This window comes from Nestor notabilis, unplaced genomic scaffold (assembly GCF_000696875.1).
Source record: "Nestor notabilis isolate BGI_N333 unplaced genomic scaffold, ASM69687v1 Scaffold9391, whole genome shotgun sequence".
In the NCBI taxonomy this organism is placed as follows: Eukaryota; Metazoa; Chordata; class Aves; order Psittaciformes; family Psittacidae; genus Nestor; species Nestor notabilis.
The window spans coordinates 1-17,554 of NW_009915107.1; the positions used below are offsets into that span (position 1 = coordinate 1).

A 17,554-nucleotide genomic window follows, 5' to 3' on the forward strand; every position below is an offset into this window, starting at 1 on the left:
AGCTTGGTGTCATCAGCAAACTTCCTGAGGGCGCACTCAATTCCGTAAAGTTTTCTTCTAATTTCACTCATCTCTCATTTCCTTCAGTTCAAAAAATCTTTTTACGATGTTTTAAATAGTTTCATTTACACATTGCAACAAAATTATGGTTCCATTTTATGAAAGCACCATTAAAGCATAATGAACTTTACCCACAGAAACAATATACCCAATGTTTAGCAAAAATGTATGTTGCTAACTAAACAATACTCAAAATGTGGAGCAATGTACAGGAATTTACTAAATAAGTGCATGATCAACCAACACATTTAAAAAATCACAGATAGAATCATAGAATAATATAGATAATATCTGTTAAACTTTCCATACAATAATCTCCAAATGCTTTGTGCTGGAATAGTATAAAAGCAACATAATCTCCACTTTATAAATTAAGAGACTGAGCTCTGAAAAGTATAATCTACATGTTAGAGGTTGAAAATGAACCTGTGGTACAACCAAAACAAAAACAATGCCAATTCCCAATCCAAGCTTCAAAGTGCAACATCGTTACTCCTTGCAGTGTTGACAAGAATCGAACACGGAAGACCCTTGGATAATGAAATCATCGGGATATTGGGGCAACCACTGTGTGAAGTAATTCACTTCATCTCTACTGGTTCTCAGCATTCTCACTAGAAATTGCTTTTATAACACATATGAAAAGGAAACTCACATATGTCTTTTCAGCTGAACAATAGGCTTTAGGATAGCTGAGAGACATAAAAATTCACTTCTGAAACAGTGAATGAGCCTGTCAGAGCTCATACATTTAAAGCAATCATAAGGTTGTGATTCTGTTTCTACATCTTTGCTCTTGACAGTTAAAAATATCTTCAATATCTTTCAATATATTTCTTTTTTTATTAATCATATCAAATTATAAATTGATCAAATACTATGCTAGAGTGACTGTAAATAGCAGGTAATGTAACTTTCCAGGTTGTAATGAAAAAGACATTATCTTAAAATAAATATGTATCTCTCTTTCAAATTTTCTTACATGAAAGTTATTCCAGATGGACACAAGAAAACAGTTCTTTTAGAATTACAGAATCGTTTAGGTTAGAAGAGAGCTTTAAGATCACCATGTCCACCTGTAGAACCCAGCACTGACAAGTCAACCACTAAACCATGTCCCCAAGTGCCACATCTTTTAAACACCCCCAGGGATGGTGACTCAACCACTTCCCTGGGCAGCCTGTTTCAATGCCTGACAGCCTTTTCAGTGAGGAAATTTTTTCCTAATACCCAATCTAAACCTTCCCTGGCATGACTTGAGGCTGTTTCCTCTAGCTCTTTCACTTATTACCTGGGAGACCAACCCCCACCTCATTACAACCTCCTTTCAGGTAGAGAGCAAGAGGGTCTCCCCTGAGCCTCCTTTTCTCCAGGCTAGATAACCCCAGTTCCCTTAGCTGTTCCTCCTAAGACTTGTGCTCTAGACCCTTCATCAGTTTTGTTGCCCTTCTTCTTGTCAAGCACTGGAACAGGCTGCCTAGGGAAGCGACTGAGTCACCATCCCTGTAGATATTTAAAACGTGTAGATGTGGTACTTCAGAACATGCTTTACTGGTGGACTTGTCAGTGCTGGGTAAACAGTTGGACTCAATGATCTTAAAGGTCTTTTCCAACTTCTATGAAAATGATATGCTTCATTTTATCATGAGTATAAAGTCATAGCATAGGGATTTTTTTGCTGTGCTTACGAAGCATTACCGGGGCATTTTAAGTTTAAGAAATATTCCCCTTAAGATATAAAACTAATGTTATATTTACATCTACTAACAGCATAATCTAGTGTCTCCCCTAAAAATGAAGCAGAACAGACTGTAAGAATTTAGGAAGTTGCCACAAGTAATTACCTGTGAGGCTACAAAGCTCAAGCAAATCATGACTGTATCTAATGTTTTCCCAAAATTATTTTCAAATGCAACAGGAAAAATTAAATAGTTTCACACTAGGTGATCCCAAGGTTCAGCTTTACAGGTCTCCCTCACTTCCAAACTGCAGACATTACATGTGTTACCTGTGAGCCTCAACAGGACATTTTGCTTTCCAGTCACTCAAATTGGTGTCATATTCCACAGAAATGACTCTAAGGGCAGGACAGTCTGAAGCCAGCCATGTCTAAATTGAAGAAAAGCAAAACCAAAGCAGCTTCTAATTGAGGTACTTAAACTGTTGTAAGCAATTTAGCAGCAATGAAGCAAAGATGTTACTATGGGGACAATATCAAGCAAGACATTCGCTCTTCAGTTAATTCCTAAATACATCTCACACCTAGACTATTATTCTTTCATAACACACTGGTGAACTCTAGCCTGCTCCCCAACGACAAAGTAGGCAAAGGATGGAGATGGATTACTAACTCGTGCGTTCCTGGCTCCCTCTCCTGGGTAAAACAAAAATTACTAAGGTTACCAACGGGACTGATCACTTTACAGAGATACTTTGGTGGTTATACCAATGTGAGTTGCTTGAAGCAGTAATTACTTATTTATCAACCATATTTAAGTAGCAATCTGCAAAATCTGAGGCACTCAGACACCTATGTAAGAAATGATAATTAAAAATTAATTTTATGTATATTTTTCTCAGCAATAATATTCCATTAAAAAAAAAAAGAAAAAAGCATGAGGAAAGTAGCCATTGCCTCCTCTTTCACTAGCAGAAGAATGATGTTGACGGCTTACAGTTAGCACGGATTTTCCTTTGCAAGAACAACCTACTCAAAATTTCAGCTTGCTAATAAAAATACACCAGGAACTTGAAAAATGCTACTTGTATAACACATTACAAGTAATTTGATTCAAAAAAGACAACTGCAGACAGTGTAATTTTAGATCCTCTGGAAAGCTCCCATTAATGAGAAACTAATGAGAATGTTGTTGTCTTTTTACCTTTGGCCAGCACTGACTGTACTCCTCTTGTCCTTCTGAAGCCTTCTTATCCAAACGCCGGTCAATGTCTTGCTGTCGCCAGGTTTTAAATGCTGCTCCCAAAAGACCATGAACAAAAAGGACGTCTGCTCTGATGGGCTGACTGATACAGAAAAAGGAATTTTTAAGAGCTGCATAGTACATATTCTTTTAGCAAATTAAATTTGCACAGACCTTTTAACCTAAGGGATGCCAAAATGCTATTTTCAACACTGTATGTGACTTCTTATGGTCAACATTTCATGATATTTCAAAGAGGATACTCAGAACAAGACAAAAAACAGGGATCCACCCAGAAGAGAGAGAGATAAAAAGAAGTATGGAAAATAGCCAGCTCACAAGTCATATTTTTCTATAATGAAAAACACCATTCTCTCCAGCTACTCTTAATGCGGCCTGGTAGTTCCAGCTTTATCATGAAATTAAATCTTCATTGTAACTAACACCAATTACTCAGGGAATAGTCGCCACTAAGTGACATACCACACTGGACACTGCTTCAGCCCCAGATACACAATCCCTATTAAAAGAAGCTGAAGCTGTAAATTTACTGCATCTTAAGCCAACATGTGCTGCTGCCAGCAGAATAATTACATGGCAAATAATTATCCAAAGACAGCCAGTGCAAAGGTTACATGGCTGCAATGCATGCAAAGCAGTAATTCATCTTGTGTTGTGTTCGGATTTTTCCATGCAGTACAATAATACTTTCATGGTCATGGATTGCTCCAACCACTTCTCTTGTTCTCCTGTTTGAGAATCTAAACTCAGTCCTTTCAATCCAGCAAAGAACAGGAGGAGCAGGTGACATCAGTACAGCAGCACTCTGATGTCAGCTCTTTCAAAGCTTTTTAACTAAACAGTTTAAAAAGTAACTCAAAGTACAACATGTACAAGTAACTCAACATGTGCAGTGCCTCCTTCCGCTTTACCTGCTGCGGTATTGTGGATGCAAGACATAAACACCATCTGGGTATTTTTCTTTGACCGTGTCCCTGTCTAGATTCGCCAAAGCTCTGGATGCATGAGAAGACTGAATGACATGTGGGGATTTCATTACTTCAGCAAGTACAGAAATCCAACCTACATTGAAACAATAAAGTGACAGGTTAACTAACAGAAACATGATCCAAACAGAAGAATTCAGAAACATCATGCTTCAAACTAGACTTGTGAAAATAGATGTTAAAATTTGAGAATGGTAACATCAAAACTAAATTTCTAAACAGAATGTATGTGATTACTGTGCAAGTTCTCCTAAAGAAGAACACTACCTATAATCTATTTTCAGTTCTCCAAACACAATAAAAGACTGCCAAGCTATTAAGTCCAATTAAAATTAGCAAGGTCTCTGCTTTTTCGTTCCTCTTAAAAGAGCCAAGACGAAGAGTCGAAAATAGTGTTCAGAATCCTTCTGCCCCCAGATACCCTATGGCAGCTACTACACAGTGCGTCATTCTTTTCTTCCTCTTCCTGTATCACAGCTTTTGCAAAGGAAAAGAGCCTTGGAGGTTCTTGCTTCTTGCACATCATCCAGCAACAAAAGAGTAGTTTTGTCAACCCTTAACATAGAACTGCTCGACTCTGGCATCTGGTTCACTGTCTAAAATTCCATTTATACTGAGAGCTCTGCCCCAGGAAGCTGCTGACTCTTCTGTTATGATCTCTTCCTCTAGAAGAGCTCAGACCCAAGGCCTTTATAGTCCAGCTGTCTTTCTCCAAAAGTAAGCAGTAATGGAAGTTGCAGAACAATAAAGGAATAGAGCAATAAAAGACCAAGTATATAGGGCTGATTCTCTACTATATTCTCTCAGGTTTCCGCAGCCAACTTGGCTTCTGCGTGCGGAACTTTATGGATTTCTCTTTCCATGAATTTGCCTAATCACTTTTTGAAGCTCTGTAAGACTTCAACAATCACAATGTTTTGTGGCAAGTTTTAGTTGGGTCACGCACTGTATGGGAAAATCGTATACTTTTATTTGTTTTGCCTCTTGGTAATTAAACGTACAAGAACTTTTGGTCTTGCATGACAAGAAACAGCAGATGACCATTCCCTCTTTGCATTCTCTGCGCTAGTGAGGATTTTATAAATCAGTCATATTCTCCTTCAGTCGCTTTTTCCACACTAAGTGTCCTAGTCTAGTTATTTGTTCTTTAATACCACAGCCATTCCAAAGTTTTAATCAACCTCATGGTCTTTCCCTGTGCCTTTGCTACTTCTCCTTTTTGCAATAGCAGATTAAAAACGTGTTTTAAGAGGCAGACAACAGCTCAGATGCATACAACAGCATACGGGTATCTTCTATTTTTCTTATTCTTTATTTCCTAATAAAACATTGAGAATTATTTATTTGGTACAGAAATTTAACTGTGATAATTAGGGGCATTAAAAAAGGGGCATCAGAGCAAAACTTAGCAAAAGTTCCTAGCCTAAATGAAACAATAGAGGGCGGAAAGGCATGTTTCACTTTGTTCCAAAAGATATGGACTACAAGCTGGTCTGTTCCTCTACAAGACTAAAACACAGTCAATTAAAAAAAAAAAAAATAAATCAGAAGATCTTTGCCAGTAATGTAAACTGAACATCAGTCAAGTCCAAACTGCCACCATCCATCAGACTTAGCACATCCTCTGTAGCACTGACGTACATTTGGCCAGACAGCATACAGGACTTTTTAATCAACATCATCTAAACTGCCTATACTTTCTGTATTAAAAAAACACCACCACCACCTCCCCACGCTCACAAATACAAAAACCACACCACTACCATCATCCTTTGTATTTTACAAAAGCACTGAATCCTCTGAAAATTTTAGAATAGAAATCTGACATTCAGACTGCTTGCACTTGCTTTCCTTTTACCTGCACGTACTATTGATGCATGAAGACGTTCATCCAAAGCCATATTTCCAATAATGTGAATTATGTTCCTTTGTATTTTTGCTGAATCTTTACGTAGCTGGTATATTCTTTGTAGTAACTGAAGGCCTCCTTTAGCTTCAATTTTATCACAGTGAGAAGAAACCTAGTGAACACAGTAACTACAATTGTCATTGTAAGTAGACATTCTGCAAAAGGTTGAGACGCTGTTAATTCACAAATTAGGGCATTTTAATGATGCCCTTAATATGTAGAAATTCTCATTAATATAGAATTTATCATGCCGTAGTTGAAGATAAAGTAAATATTTTAATATGCTAAACACATGATTTCTATGGATTGACAACCTGAAAGATGCTGAGTATCATCACTCTACTCTCCTCCACATTTGAGGGAGATAAGATTGCTCTCCACTTGGCGTGATCAAACTTCAACTTAAAAGTCTGAACAGGATAATTATCCGCATTTGTTAAAGCACTATCTCAAGCAGATCTACCTGTCTTCCTGTTCACCATGTAAAATGGTATCACTATAATCCCTTCTCTTTGAAATGCAAAGATGTCTACATTCCATGTAGTGCTGCTATCATTACTGATCCTAAGGGCAACAACAGATTCTAGTCCAAGCAGATGAATATACACTAATTAGTTGTGGCAAATACTGATACCGGTCAAATGCTTCTGACTTGAACATGTTGTCTACAGTGCTTGAAAATGTGTGGTAGTTATATGCTGATGTCCTCAAGTCTGTGCCTTTCAACAGACACACACACATTTGGAATGAGTACAGTCACAACTTGTTTAAACTGAAAATCTGGAATACAAGTTCTAGACTGAGTAAGAACTTCTATGTATATGGAAGATGAGCAAGGAATACTGGCAAACTGCACTTTATCCATGCCTACTACCAATAACAATTTGGCATTCTCAGTGCTGTTTCTCAGTGTTCTAGGCTTCTGAGCAACTAATACACACAGAAGAGTAGAGCAATAGGGAATAAGAAATATCACTGCTACACAAAGTCTTCCATACTCTCCATCTGTGTCTGCAAAGAACAGACTGGTCCTGGAAAGATGCACTGTATCAGGTGCAATGTTCTGCCAAAGGCAGTGACCCCTGATGGAGGGGCTCTTTTTGAATAGCCAAGGTTTGCATTCCATTCTGGCTTTCAATTAAAGTGAATTCATGAAGCTACTCTGCTTTCTAGAAACCTGGCCCTAGAGTTACATTAAGAGCCATACGAGACCGCTTGTAAGCTTTCTGAATTGATGTACACCAACTCAAATAAATCCACACATACTTTGCACTGAGAATTTCATATTACCAGTATCTCATTGAGAAGTTGCAGAGCCTTATAATGTCTATCTTAAATGACTTCTGAGTGTCAGTGGGAGGTAGCCCTAAACAGAAGAAGACTTCTGGACTTCAGGCACTCTCTCCTGCTTTTCTGTGTCAGAGCTGCCCTTTACTTTTTGAAAAATACATACAGGTATACTACAGTGGAACTTATACAGGCTAATTAGAAATAATACCAGAACCTACATTCACTTCCCATCAGAAAAAATGAGTTTGTCACGCTGCTTTCCAATTCTCACCAGTCTTGGTTGTTTGAATATCCCTTATAGAAGGGATAAGGGACAGGAGACGAGGAAATGGCAACTCCTTCCCAATATATGAGAGCATATTCAGCTTTTCAGTTATAAAGGACAAATTACCTTAGAATGCTGTACTAAAGCTTGCAAGCAAAAGAGTTCCACTGTCTCTGAAGGGATCTTACTCAGTGTCTCACAATATGGAAGTCCATTGCCTCCAAAACACCATAAACCTCCCTGAAATGAGAATCAGTAAAAATTATCCACATTCCAAATGGCTACAAAAAATTAGCATTTCCAAACTAAAACATTAAGTGTGTAATGGTCCATAGAAATTTCTATAAAGAGTGCACAGCATGCATGCACTTTTCAAAACATACAAATTACACAACAGTCCACAATAAAAATAGCTACTATTTCAAACTGAAAATATTAACTAGTTTTCAGTCAGTAGTCTCCATAGTCTGTTAGCGTCAAAACATAAATTAAGGGGGAAAATGAATGATTTTCATTTTGTTAATGAATGTCTTCTTTTAAGATCATTTGCTCAAGCATAAAAAAAGCAAGATTCATACTGCATGTAGATTTCCAGAGTTGCAATAAAGAGAAGAGGAGGAAAAGGGTGGAAAAAAGGTCTTCAACACATAGCACGGTCTCTAAGGACCAGTCTCCCTCAATCATGCAATAGGAAGACCAGCATAACCTCAATAAAAAGCAATTTTCTAGAACAGCATGATTACCAAAATGCCTCCAAGTGCAGTGTCTTACTAAAGCTCTCTTTGTAACAAAAGGACTCACTATGAAAGCAATAAGGGGTGATAATGTAAAAATATTACACAACTGTGTCATAGGAAATAAAAAGTTACTGCACTCTGAAATCTCTAAACACAGCCTGACAGGCATCATTATTAAAATACGACAGTAATTGTTATTACCAAATCTTACAAAAAAATAATCATCACTGATTAAAACAGTCACAACTTTTAAATAAAAAAAATAAAATGCAAAAGAGATAGTGGATTACACTGGGATTACAATTATTATTTTTAAGCAATAACAGCACTTTAAATGACATTCCTAAAGCCACTGAGGAAGTTGCTGGACAAACAGAGTTGAAGAATTCCTAGTTTACAAGTATAAACAGACTACTAGACTATTTCAATTCTGGTTTTGCAACAATGACCTGTAACAGGGAGGCATTTCCATGTGGTATAAGAAAGTTTACTATTTAAGGTGTGCTAACAATTTATCAGTTTGCTAGTAAGACTTAACAGAGGTTTAATCATGTCAGCAGTGAAAGAACACGCAAGCAACAGTAAGATGAAATGTGAAAAATCATTCTATGAGCACTGCAAGGGGAAGGAAATGTTCTGGACAAAATACAAGCCTTGCCATCTGCTTTATGGCAAGGCTTGTAAGAAGAGACATAATCTTTCACTAGACCAACCAGTACAGTTGGGAAAGATAAACAAGCTTTCAAGCAGACTGCGTGTAGAAGAGATTTTACTTATGTTGTACAGTCACAAAGTCTCTTTCTCCTATAATGCTAAAAAATATGGAAACAGGTTTGTATCTTTGAGCTCTGCAGAAACAAAGAACCCAAGTAGTTCTATTCTGTAGGTGGGGACTCACCCTTTGTGCAGCAAGAATCTGGCTACTTTCACGTAAAGCAAGAGATGTGAAGTGCTGGACACATGGATCAAGATCGGTCTGAGGTAAAGACACTAACAACAGGCGAAGTTCGTCTTCTATGGTATAATCCTGTGAGAAATAAGCACAAATGGCTTTTAGTTCTGTTCAAAGCATAAAGCAAAACACAGAGAAAAAAAGATACCTCAAATAACGAAAGCAGCCATATTAATAAGGCCATAAAACACAAACCCTGGATTTGAGTGCTCTGCAACTTTGGTTTTATATTACACCTGTAAAGACTTTGGAAACTGGTAATTCTAAACCCACCATCTGAGTGATGAAAAGCAAGCTTTAAACTGCATACATTGATGGCCTTATTCTAATAGGTCCAAAGAAGAAAAAAACGTTCTTCTTGGCACAGGATGCTTAAAAGTTCACCCTTAACTACACAGTAATTTTGGTGCTGCTGCATTAGAATGGATGTATAAATTACTAATAGAAAATGTAGACAACAGTCCTTTTAATCTTTTATCTTCAAAATATTCATATAGATGTTTATTTAATAATCCAGGGTAGATGACAGGAAAATAGAGTCAACAAAGTAATTATATTTGTCCACAGTCATGAAACTTGCAGTTATTCTAATCCTTGCTATAATCAGAGATGGAGACATATCTGACGTGCAGAGCAACACCTGCTGCCACAATGATTTGCTTAAACTTCCTAAGCAGCAGATGGGGAGCTATTAGCTTCAATCACCTAGCAAACATACTGCTGTAAAAATAAAGTATATATACAACCATGTACTAGTATAAAATAGTACTTCAGGACTGACAGGTACATATCTGCTATCTTGTAATGTTACAAAGATAAGAAAGCAAAAGCTGAGAATATCACCACCAATCAAAGCTGGTTTTCAGAGTTTCATTAGTTAAGATCTGCAAGTATTCTCTGACAGGAACTTCTGCCAGCATTCATTCTATTAGTATTACAAAAGACCTCTTACATTATGCTTTATATGCCAATTCCTTTTACTGAAGAAGCTGATATGATGACATGATTGCTCAAGCCATCATATATATACATATACCAACTAACATAAAAACAAACCAAGGCCAAATTTATCCAATACAGATTTGTTGGTAACCAAAAGCTGGCAACAGAGGTGGGCCTACAGCAGAGACTTACACTAGCACTGAGGACGCAAAAGCCTCCAGAAAAGCTCTCTACATGCAGGAGTCTGTCAGTATTGACAAGGCAATCTAGGATGGCCCCAGGGGTATATCAATATATTACAGGTTTGTATTTTGGTCTCAATTTTACTACTTCATTAGTTACTTTAGAAGACCTCCACATTAGTACAGTTACCAACAACCAAGCAAGCAAAAATCACCTAATACTGCTTCTCATTTACTTACATTCTTTGTTTTTGGCAATGGTGGTGGAGGCAGGAAAAAGCGGAGGTCGATATCTTTGGATCGAGCCAACCCTATAGCAGTCCTCTGATCACAGGTTTGGGCAACTGTACCATACTGATAATCTGTAGTACAAGAACTTCAGTGTTAGAGTTAAAACTATCCTTAAATATTTCACTTGGTTTTAAATGCAGTTTCTGATCTACTTTGTAAATATACTTGAAAAAGGAACGACCTCTCTGCAATTTTGTAATCACAAATTCCTAAAGATAAAAACTGCAGATGTTAGACTAGCACTATACTGAGCTGAACCTGGGCACTAACCGTTCATTAGAGACCAGTCTGATAAAGGTCCTCAGATAGAAGCTGAACCTAAGCAAAAGCAAACTTTCAGTATTGCCACTATGAAAGGAATACAAGAGCTACAAACCCAAGCTTAATCCCTGGGTTTGAGTTAAAATTTGAAAGGCATCCTGCATACTTTTTTCTGCAAACAGTATTAAAAAACAGCCTTAAATCCACATGCTGCAAAGACAGAGAAATCTAATTTTAAATTATACAAAAGACACGTTTCAGTAAAATTGTTACAGAGGATACAAGATGGACTTTCAGTAACCCTACCAGATTTGAACAGTAACTAATGTTCCTTTCCAAATCCTACCTACTTTATTGCTGGAAAAATGAGAAATTACATACTGAAACTGAGTGGCAAACTAAAAGAAAAAAACCAACCTTAAATGCGAACAATTTTTTTTCTATAAAATTTGTTTCTATCTTTGTTACTGTTATACAATTCTAGAACAAAACTGACAAGCCATTTAAAACATAATTTTCACAAACAGAGATCAGTCATATTTTTTAATTTGGTGCAGAACACTTACAGTTGTAAACTGTAAGGGCTGTGCTTGGGACAAGCAAAATACTTATGCTAACAGATATGCTGAACAAGTTGGTCTTAGCTGTGAAAAGTTAGCACATACTTTCAGTCTTAACCTTTCTTGGACTTGGTTCTGGAATATTAGCTTAAAAAAAGTTTCTTTCATGAGGTAGCTAGCAAGAATAATTAGCGCTTGTGAAACTTTCAAATATTACGGCAATGAGCACTACAGAGAAAAGAAGAACGGATAAAGCAACCAGATTCCTGAGTACTGGCCATCTTGTGCACTAAGACCTGAGATCACCTGCTAACAGATGTTCTCGTATAAACAGGACAGAGTTATACTAAATTAGTATACAAAGCTTCAGTTTTGGTATATCCTAGCTTTCAAATGTTTTCAAACACAGCTTTTTGATGTAAATTGCTTGACGAAATTCATAAGAATTTTAAAGAGGCAACCTGAAACAAGATAAATCTTATATAGCACTACAAGAGTGAAAGGTCCTCAGCTGACTGGTTTACCACAATAATGACAGTAAAGATTAGACTGTCACATAGTTTACATGGACTAGTGATGGAGGGAGGAAGAGGACACACATATTCACACACACCCGCTTTCCTTGGGGTTTCAAGGATATTTGCTGCTAGAGCAACAGAGAGAGCTTATTACTACTAAGTAATAACTAAGATGGAAAATGGCTTACAAATAATACTTGCACATACAAGTCCTCTACCTCTAGTTTGTCATTACTACTTTGCTATTACTACCTATCAGCTACTAACCAACTTTTATTAACTTAACCATGGCCTTAAAGTCACTCTTACAGAGCGTTACAAAAATCAGTGCCAGAACTTGTGACTCTGTTGGCAGTCCCAACTGAAAACAGGGAACATAATGAACATGAACTGCTCTCCCACACCACAGCAGTGCACAACAGTGGGTGCAATTGTCTGGTGGGGAAACAGAGAGAGGTCTGCACTGCAGATGATATATACTCTGTATCAGGGTATTAGGAAAGAACAATTGCTTGAAATATAAATAAACCCCTCACATTTTAGACCAAATTTCAGAGAGTATTTTACACTCCTTGCAGCTCCTAGTTTTTGTTGGCAGCAGACTTGAAACAGCTGAGACACTGTTGCATTTCTGGGATGAATTATGCTACATCTGTATACATTACCATGCCAGTGACTGTTGTTTGCCAGGTCTTGTACAGCCTGTAGTCGGACCTCTTTGTCTTCTGACTGACTTCTCTTTAAGAGAAGCCATAAGGCACACTCATGATCTTCTCCATCAAATGTACCAAATTGTTCTTTTACCAGGAAAGAAATAAAGCACAAGTTATTATTAATAAGCATTTTAACAGTCACATTTCTACTTGTTGAGTAAAAGAAAAAAATGTTTGATAACTGAATATTAAGCATCAGCAAGTAATCTCAAATCTCTTCTTAAACACCACTTTCATTTACTATTAATATAGAAAATTATAAGTAATATTACCACCATTTCAATCACAAAAAACCATGGTAATTTTGTAAGAAAAATTACTTTCTAAACAACTGATGTTTCACTACTGAAAAATAAAAATCATAGATAAAAAGCCATGCTCTCAATACCTACCTTTAAAAGGTCTCCGGAAAAATTTAGCTTCTGTTTCTAGAATTTTCCTCACTGCTTTATGGATTTCTTTTCTGGCTTGGTATGTGATTCCTACAAGAGAATTTTTATATTACTAGAAGTCTGAAAGATGGTTCTCTCACATTATTTTCTCTCTATATATACATGAAAAAAAAATATATACACACACATACATATATGTACATATATAGAGAGAATTATCTCGTATACAGAGAACTGTATGTATAGAACTATATTAAAAAAACAGCCGTCAGTTTAACATACATTTGGTGACATTGTGAAGAACATTATTTTTGTAACAGATCTCAGGAAATACAATTTTCCTTATATAAGGGTGACTTACAGAAACATTCTATTCTCTTAATATTCTATTTTTAGGATCCAAACAATTATAAATCTTACCTCGATATTCACTTTGATTTAGAGAAGCTGTACGTACGTACACATAGGATTTAAGTTTTTCTTGATGTAGAGCTTGAGTATCGATTTGCAGTAACTTCTTTAAGGACAGGACTTCATATGTAATGAATACAAACCCTCTTTAAATAAAAGAAAACTGTGTATGAACATTAATTTTAAAAATATCATGGTAAAAACATGTAAACAATCACTCTGGTATTAATCATGCAGATCTTACCAAGTTTGTAATAGTTGACAGATGATTTTAAGTTAGCAAAGTAAAGACTCTGAAATACTTACAATAAGTAATAACTGTCAGAAAATATGCTTCAAAACTATATTCTACCATGTCTAAAGGTCCTGTTATATTTTTTGAAAGATACATACATGCAGTTAAAATTTTAATTCGTAAGTTACATACATGCTTGTCAGTTACAACTCACCCGAGTATCAGTGATCCAGTTACCTTTGCAATTTTTCCTTGAAAATAAACGAAAAATTCAGGTCAAACAAAGTTGTGTCCATCACCTCAATATAAAAACATAGTTAGCATTTGATTATCAGACAGTAAGAATGTCAGCCATTAAGAGTAAGCTTTTTTAAACTTTTCCATTGCTCTCTGGCTTTCAGAAAATCATTACCTAAATTTACAAATAGAAAAAACAATACTTGATCAGAATTTCCTGCTCTTCTAAGCAAGATGATAAAACATATATCCTGCCAGTCCTATTTACTTTGAGTATTGCTACCCATCAACTAATTACATTCATCGCTGAGCTGCAGGAATGAACAGTAAACTTTCTCTGCCTGAACGACTAGCATTCATTCAGAACTCTATTTTAAGAAGTTAACTTTTTCTTACACAATGGTGGATATTTCTTCAATTTATATGAATACATACAGGCGCATCTATGTTCTTTGAAAATTCCTGTAGAGTCTCTTTAAGAAAATAGGTTTTGGAAAAAAAATTCCACTGAATCTCACATATAAAGCAAATTGCTGAATAAATACATGCCACTTGCAATAATTTCCCTTTTGAATCTAGCAATCCCTGTCAGATCTGAGTATTTTGCCTGAATTATCTGGATGTAAGGATCTCAATACTGAGAAACCCTATCATTACTATTAGCAGCAAAGCCAGTGGAAGCCATCTCACCTATCATGAATAATTTCTTTTCCTCAGCATGAACTGGGAGATTTGCCTCACAACCACTGCCATCAGGTTCTGTCTTTGTGAAACTGTAAGAATTTTGCATGCAGAGAAGAGGCAGAAAATGTTGAAGAAATAATTGGCAGAGAAAGTTGAAAAGGCAAAAAATTGCAATGCTTCCTGTAGAGCAGAAAAATAAATATTCTATCTTTTAATGCTCAAAAATAAACTTTAGAGTCATTAAAATTGTCATCCTATACAGAAGGCACCAAAGAAAGCAGACACTAAGTAGGAAAGACTGCAGAACTAATACCAGTAAATAAGGAGGAAGAAATAATAGAAACAAACTTTATTCCAACTTTATTCATAGTTTATAGATGCAACTGTTTCATGGCTCTAAAAGTTAGGGGGGTGGGGAAACCAGATATAAAATGGAGACTGCATTTAGAGAGGGGACTTTCATCTCATGTTCTAATTCCAGAAAATCTTCTAGTGTCATTTTACATATCATTATGCAAAGCAAGGTCAGAGGCAGACATCCACTTCAGGCCAATAAAAGCCTATGATCCAAAGTATTCAGGGATTTAGATCTTTAGTATCATTTAATTTTACGTGGCTTCATATCAACACAGCTTTTTCCTTTTTATTAACACGTCAGATCAATACATATATAGAACTGTACTTACTGATACCATGCCAGGGTAGGTGTGTTTTTGTGGCTGGAGCAGAAGTTCCTATTTGTCTATAGCAAAATATACAGTAAGCAGCCACTGACATTCTGTGTATTGAAAAAAAAAGAAAAAAAGAAAAGAAAGAAAGAGAAAAAGCAATGATTGATTTGAGAATTAGAGCAAAAGAAAACCTGTAGTAGTTTTTTCCCTGTCTTTTTACAGCAAAGGTCATGATTCCAAAGGGCATGATACACAGCAAAGGTCACAATAAACCATATTTGTGTCATTTAACTCTCTATAAAGTGCTCTAATTAAAGACGTCTATAAAATCCTTAATTTAATAGGCTGCATTTCAATTACAAGAAAAGTTTAATGCAGTGTTTAAAGCAGTACAGTTATGTTTTATTCTTGATTTTAGAATGTATCTCAAATTCACTTCTCTTTTTGTAAGCCTCCTTTCCTACTTCTTCATAACTCTCCCTTAAATACCAGATAGTCATACGTCCATCAAGACATTGCTCAATATGACGTCTTTAATACAACTCAGTAATGAACTTTATGCTTTTAAAGTTTATAACTGATTGTGTTAGCAAGAAAGTCTTTTATTTTGACTAACAAGGCTCCAAGAATTACTACTACATTTTTTTCCTTTAAAGGGAAAATCTGACTAATATTTCAAGAATGTAAAAACTCTACAGTTAGTAAAAATAAATATTGGTTCTAAAATGTCTGACTCCATGGGCTCATGAAACTCAAAAGGGCATGCTTACAGATAAAACATAGAGGACACTTCTCGTCCTAGAAAAATTCTTACACATGCAAAAGGATGGAAACCTAGCCATGGCCATGAGGAACATCGCCTTTTCTAAAATTAAGTCCTTAGCAATTCAACATTATGAAGACACTGACAGACTAATTGCACTGTATTCACTGAATGTTGAAATCAAACTGGTTTTTTTTTTTCCCAGTCACTAAAACCACCTACTGTATTCTAGAATACTCAAATTCTGAATGCACAAGCAACCGAATGTAAGCATGAATCTCCTTGACAGCAACAGTCTCCATGAAAGCAGTACCTGATTTCTTCAGAAATGGTTTACTCTTCTGACATATCTATGATGTAAGGCACTGAATTTTCCCCATTTTACAGGCAGGAAGACAAGTTAAGAGAAGCACACTGCATCTTCCTTACACATTCTGGATATTACCTTGCCTCTTTGAAAAAGTGGGGCTATTCAGGAAGCACCATAAAGAAGCAAGGCACCTTAGCCCAATGATCAAGGCTGTAACTCAACCTCTGCACAGCAAGGTTCAAAAAAAGTACAGTTGTATTAGTCAAGCACTGAAAATCAAGGCAATTTTGGCCAGGCAAAAGCACCAATTCCTCTTTCTACCACTCACATATATTTACCATTTTATATTACATTTGATTTCAATTAGAAAAACTTCTCTCAGCTAGGAAAATAAACAAATTGGCTTGGCAAGCTACAACAACAATCACATTCTGCATATCGCTTCTGCTGAAGACTTAATCTCAAGTAGATAGATTGTATTTTTAGTACACGAATTAGGCCAACATCCAGAAAGAATATTAAACATTTTTAATAATCACAAAGCATACAAAAATTGGTTTTGCACAGACTGCAGAAGTAACACAAAATTCATATTTTGTAAGTGAAATTTCAGTGCCTGCATTAATACAAATGTATTAATTGTCTTGATCTTTAAGGTCCTTTCCAACCCAAACCATTCCACGATACTGTGATTACCCCAGCACTGCCACAATTACAGCAGAACTCTTTCTGGCTTCTGTCATTTCAGTATTGTCTTTATCCATTCACTTCAACAGAATATATAACACTATGAAATACTTCCAAGGCATTAATAATCAGTCCTCTGGAGATACCTCCCCTGCCTCCAAACTCCGTCTAATCTACGGCTGTTCCTTTACGATCTTTATTCACAGAACCACGGTACTAACATTTATTCTTCTATCTAACCTCAGTGTGTAACCGCAATAAGCATGTAGCTCAGAAACTGCAAGTGCCACAATTCCCTGAACTGGGCAGCCAGCAATAAACTCCTGCACAGGGCTGTGCGGATGAGGCTGTGCGGTGCCAACGTTTCTGTCACCACTCCAGCGTGGGGCAGCTGCAACTGCACAACTAGGGCGTATTAAAAATAATAAAAATTTGGGAAACGCAACATTTAAGTGGCCAAGAAGCAAAGCGGTAATAACTGTGCCTCTTTCCAAAGGGGTAAACCCACATCTTTCCACTTCTGCACTCGCACGAAGCGGGCGAGGCCCGAAGCACC

The 17,554-nt window shown here is 36.5% G+C and overlaps 1 protein-coding gene across 1 annotated transcript; it reads right to left on the reverse strand.

The window, feature by feature from the left end:
- Window positions 1-2,064: 2,064 nt before the first annotated feature.
- LOC104401367 (protein SERAC1-like) lies at window positions 2,065-15,344 on the reverse strand. Its single transcript, XM_010023965.1, has 12 exons — window positions 15,254-15,344; window positions 13,861-13,897; window positions 13,421-13,557; window positions 13,001-13,090; window positions 12,561-12,692; window positions 10,506-10,627; window positions 9,088-9,216; window positions 7,579-7,692; window positions 5,847-6,009; window positions 3,914-4,064; window positions 2,943-3,084; window positions 2,065-2,169 (listed from the first exon to the last, which is right to left on the reverse strand). The coding sequence occupies exons 1-12, from the start codon at window positions 15,342-15,344 to the stop codon at window positions 2,065-2,067; spliced, it is 1,413 nt and encodes a 470-aa protein (XP_010022267.1).
- Window positions 15,345-17,554: the final 2,210 nt, after the last annotated feature.